Below are 4,862 nucleotides of genomic sequence, written 5' to 3' on the forward strand. Positions count from 1 at the left end.
ATTATGTCCATATCTCCTCTCCCCACCCTTCCCAGGATCTGATAACTACTATTCTATTTCTACTTCTACAAAATCAAAATTTAAGCTTTTGCATATGTTAGATCATGCATCATTTGTCTTTCTGTGCCTGGCTTCTTTCCCTTAACATAATGTTCTCCAGTTCTATGTGCTGCACAGGACAGAATCTCTTCTTTTCTTATGGCTAAATAATATATATGTATATATGTAATGTGTGCATATATACACAAATATATGATGTATATATGCTTATATAAATATCATATTCACTTTATCCATTCATTCATTGATAGATGATTCCATACACACACATATCTTGGCTACTGTGAAGAGTGCTATAATAAATAAACTGCTTTTATTTATTTTTGAAGATATACTCAGTAGTGGAACAGCAGGATCATATGGAAGTTCTACTTTTTCTACTTTTATTTTCATTTATTTTTTCAATTTTTGTTTTTTGTGGAACTTCCATACTGCCTTCCATAATGGCCATACTAATTTATATTCCACCCAGCAGTGTATCAAAGTTATCCTTTCCCCACATCCTCACCAGAATTTTTGTTTTGTAATTTTGATAATAGAAATTGTAACTGGGATGAGATGATATCTCTCTGTGGTTTAATTTGTATTTACCTGATGATTAGGGATGTTGAGCATTTTTTCATATACTTGTTGACCATTTGTATATCCTCTCTTGATAAATCTTTCCAGGTTATTTGTTCATTCTTAAATTATTTTTATTAGTAAAGTATAATTATGCATAAAAGTGGTTCATTATGAGATATTTATACACATATAACATAATTTGCTCCATTGGATTATTTAAACTTTTTGGGCCTTTGTGTTGCCTGCAAGGATGTTTTTTGAGTAAGGTCCTAATTCTTATGTTTCTAAAAATTTCCAAAGGGCATGCTTCATATCTTTGTTCCTCAGGCTATAGATCACAGGATTTATGAATGGGGTTCCTACAGAATAAAACAAGGTAACAAGTTTCTGCATTCCAGCTTCATGCTCAGATGTTGGGCTCAGGTACATGATCATCACTGAGCCGTAGAAGAGTGAAACTACAGTCAGATGGGATCCGCATGTGGAGAAAGCTTTTCTTCGCCCAGCTGAGGAAGGAACTCTCAATACAGCCCTGAGGACCAGAGCATAGGACCCCATGATAAAAAGAAAGGGAATAAACAGGAGCAGAGAACTTAGTATCATCCAGAAGAATTCCATCACTGGGGCTCTGGAACAGGTGAGGGCTAACAGAGGACCTGGATCACACAGGAAGTGGTCAATAATCCTGGATCCACAGAAGGATATCTGGGAAATGATGATGATAGGGACTGGGAACCAGAGGAAACCAAGTGCCCAACAGGTGGCCACAAGGATGTTGCAGAGATGCCCAGTCATAAGAGTAGGGTAGTGTAGGGGCCTGCAGATGGCCAGGTACCGATCAAAAGCCATAACTGCCAGGAAAAAGCATTCTGCAGAGCCCAAGGAGAAGAAGAAATAGAACTGGAGGAAGCACCCAGAGAAGGAGATGGCCTTGGTATCAGACAGGAAGTTGGCCAGCATGTTGGGGACCGTGGAGGTGACATACCAGATCTCCAAGAAGGAGAAGTTGGCCAGCAGGAGGTACATGGGGGTGTGGAGTCTCTGATCCCAGTGCACAGCACAGATGATGGAACCATTGCCCATGAGGGTCAGGAGGTAGACAGTGGAGAAGAGCACAAAGAGGAGGATCTGCTCCTCCCTGAGCCCAGGGAAGCCCAGGAGGATGAAGCCAGTGATGGTGCTGGAGTTGCTGGGGGAGCTGAAGGATTTCATGTCTGTGAGCTGTAACAGCACCTGCAATTATTGAATATTCTAGGAATAACAGTGGGACTTTTTTTTCTGAAGAAGAAACTGAAAGTTATTTGTTATTAATTTAAGATTTATTGAGTATTTATGTTTGCTAGGTATTTCTTGTAAGCACTGGGCATATAGTAGTGCACAAAGCAAATTGAAATCCTTAGTTCATGTAGCTCTCCCCAGTCGTGGCTCTTTTTCTTTCCTCTTGAACTAATAATACTAGTTCATCTCTTTTCTTGGTCAACACCTTCATCAAAGTAGAAATTTTTGCTATTTCAAGAACCGTATTGTGGAGGTGATTGGGGATATGCAAAATTCTTGCATTTAGAAGGGTTTATAAATTTTTAAAAATGAAATAAGTGTACTTCCTTTGTACTCTAAACCATCACCTAAGGCATTGGCTTGTTGGCCTTGATAATTTAGGGAACAAAAATGTGGGACATTTTGGTTGGGGAGTAGCTCAGTGGAAGAGTGTTCACCTAGGAGGCATGAGGTCCTGGTTTGATTCCCAGCACTGCATAAACAAAACAAGAAATAAAAGAAAAGGAAAGAATATGAGACTTTTAAAATTGATACATTATAGTTGTACATAGTGATGGGATTTTTTAACATATTCATACACATACACAATATAACATATAATTTGGTCAATATCACTTCCCAGCACTCTCTCCTTCCTCCTTGCCTCCAGGACTTTTTGACGTCACCAAAATATTGTTGGATAGTGATCGTATTTAACCTAACTTGTGGAGTCATCATCTCTAATAATATTCTTTATGCATATAATGAGTGAATTATTAAATTTACTGAGAAAAACTACCTGAAAAAGTATAGCTTAAGACCCCCTGAATAGGTAACCTGAAAGTTAAAATTAACATTTTTATTACTAGATGGATGAATAGTTGAGTAAATATTTGAGGACTCTTTCTCCTTCCTGTTTCAAACATTGTCCCTCTTCCCTTTCTCATATTCTTCATATACAACCCAGTCGCAAATCCTAGTGACTATTTCCAGAATGTGCCTTGACCCATCTGCTTCTCTCTCTCTCCAGCCACTGCCTCTTACCCTGAGTTCAAGCTACCACTATTATTTCACTAGATCACTACAAAGGCTTCCCAAATGACCTATCTGCTTCTTTACTGCCCCTTCTCTATACAGCAGTCACACTGACCTTTTATCAGTGTAGATCAGATCATGTCATTTCTTTGCATAAAAACATTTAGTACCTTCTTCAACCTAGCATGAAATTCAAGTTTTGTGATGCATGGGCCCCTGAATAATCTGGCCTCTGCATATTTCTACTAACTTCCTCCCTTCTTCCTGCCTCTTTCCTGGTCTGCCTCCCTTTTCACATTTCTTCAGTTATATGGGCCTTCTTTCAGTTCCAGAATAAGCTAAATCCTTCTCTGACCAGGTCTGGAAATCTCATCTGGAGCTCCTTCTTCAGTTTGTGTCCCAGGTATTCTCTCCTCAGGGAGAACTTTATTGAAAGTAAGATTCTCTGCTTTTTCTGTGTTTGTAACTTCCTATGTATTTTCTTTCTGGAACTTATCAAAATCTGAAACTATTTTATTTCTTCACTTACTTGTGTGCCTTGTTTGAAGAATTCATTGTTTTATTATAGTTTCTAGGACATACTGAGTGTTTACAAATGGTTGTATTACTGAATAGTTCTCTCTTTTTATTAAAAGTATTTTTCTTACAATAACATATGTTTATCATAGAAGTCTTGGAAAATGCATGTATAATAAGGAATATAATAAAATCCTTTAAGTACATATTAATCAAAGATATTTTGCAAAAATATGTTCCAAGTCTTAAAATAATATAATTTATATGAAAAGTATTTTTATAACATGTGAACCTAAGAGCAAACAAAAAAGATGAGTAAAAGTTTCAAGAATGTGTAATTTACAAAGTCTGTATTTTCTGAAGTTAACAGAGTGCTGATAGAAATTTCATAGAATTCATCTGAAAGGGGGTTACTAGAGATAGAATGTTCTTAGTAGTGAAAAACATTCCATTTTAGCTTATTATTTCTCCAACTGCTAAATTATGGGCAATGGGGTAGAAGAGTGGCATTTAAAAAAATCAAACAACAAATTTGCTTCATAGAACTAACATAGTTTTTAAACATGTTGGTGTATTAGTTTCTTAAATGTAAAATGGAGTTGTACTATATAATTCTTAATATTATTCACCTCTAAGGTGTTTATGTGGGATTTTCCAGACCACACAGAACAGCTAGACTTGCAAATCTAGAAGTGATGTATAATTATGGGAAGGAAACATTTGGTGAACATTGTAGGAATTACGTATGAAGGTACACTATTCAGGATAATTCTCTTTCAACCTAAGAATAGAAAGCAGATGTTGGGTTAACAGGTCACAGTGTGAATTGACAGGTTCCTCCTGAGTTGGCTGCAGAGGGTGATGTGGCCCAGGTAGTGTGTGCAAAGTCCATCTATGCATGCCAATTTCTGGATGATAATTTAACAATCTGGGTAATTTTCACTGATACTTTCTTCTTTTCTGAAGCTCAGACCTAGGGACTAGGGTGGTGTGGAAGTCTTGGTATTACTAGTTAACCTCTCTCAGCAACCAGTCCAGACAATAAGCATATCAGCAGAACCTTTGTCCTACCTGGCCAGGAGATGAATATGCCGTGGAGCTTGACCATCTCTTTTAGGAGTGAATCCTGCCTCCACCTCTTCCGCTGTACATGTTAGGCAAATTTTTAACCTTTGAATGCTTTGGTTTCCTCTTCTGGAAAGTGGAGAGAGTAAAAGCACTGATTAAATATGCTATTTGAGGATTAAATAAGTAATATTTGTCAAATGCTTGATATCCAGTCAGGTGCTATCCAGCTGTCTGTCCCATTGTATAAGCTCTTTCTTGAACTCCTTTGACAATAAGTGTCACCCACTGATGGCAAGTGGTAGGCAGCTGTGATACACTAGAAGCAGTGCTGGATTGGAAGACGGAGCCCTGGAATTTGGATT

General features: G+C 37.6%; 1 protein-coding gene across 1 annotated transcript; it reads right to left on the reverse strand.

Moving 5' to 3' along the window:
- Nucleotides 1–900: 900 nt before the first annotated feature.
- LOC124977319 (olfactory receptor 11G2-like) lies at nt 901–1,836 on the reverse strand. The gene has a single exon (XM_047540780.1). It carries the CDS (start codon nt 1,834–1,836, stop codon nt 901–903), a length of 936 nt encoding a protein of 311 aa, XP_047396736.1.
- Between the last annotated feature and the right edge of the window lie 3,026 nt (nt 1,837–4,862).

This window comes from Sciurus carolinensis, chromosome 2 (assembly GCF_902686445.1).
Source record: "Sciurus carolinensis chromosome 2, mSciCar1.2, whole genome shotgun sequence".
NCBI classification, from domain to species: Eukaryota; Metazoa; Chordata; class Mammalia; order Rodentia; family Sciuridae; genus Sciurus; species Sciurus carolinensis.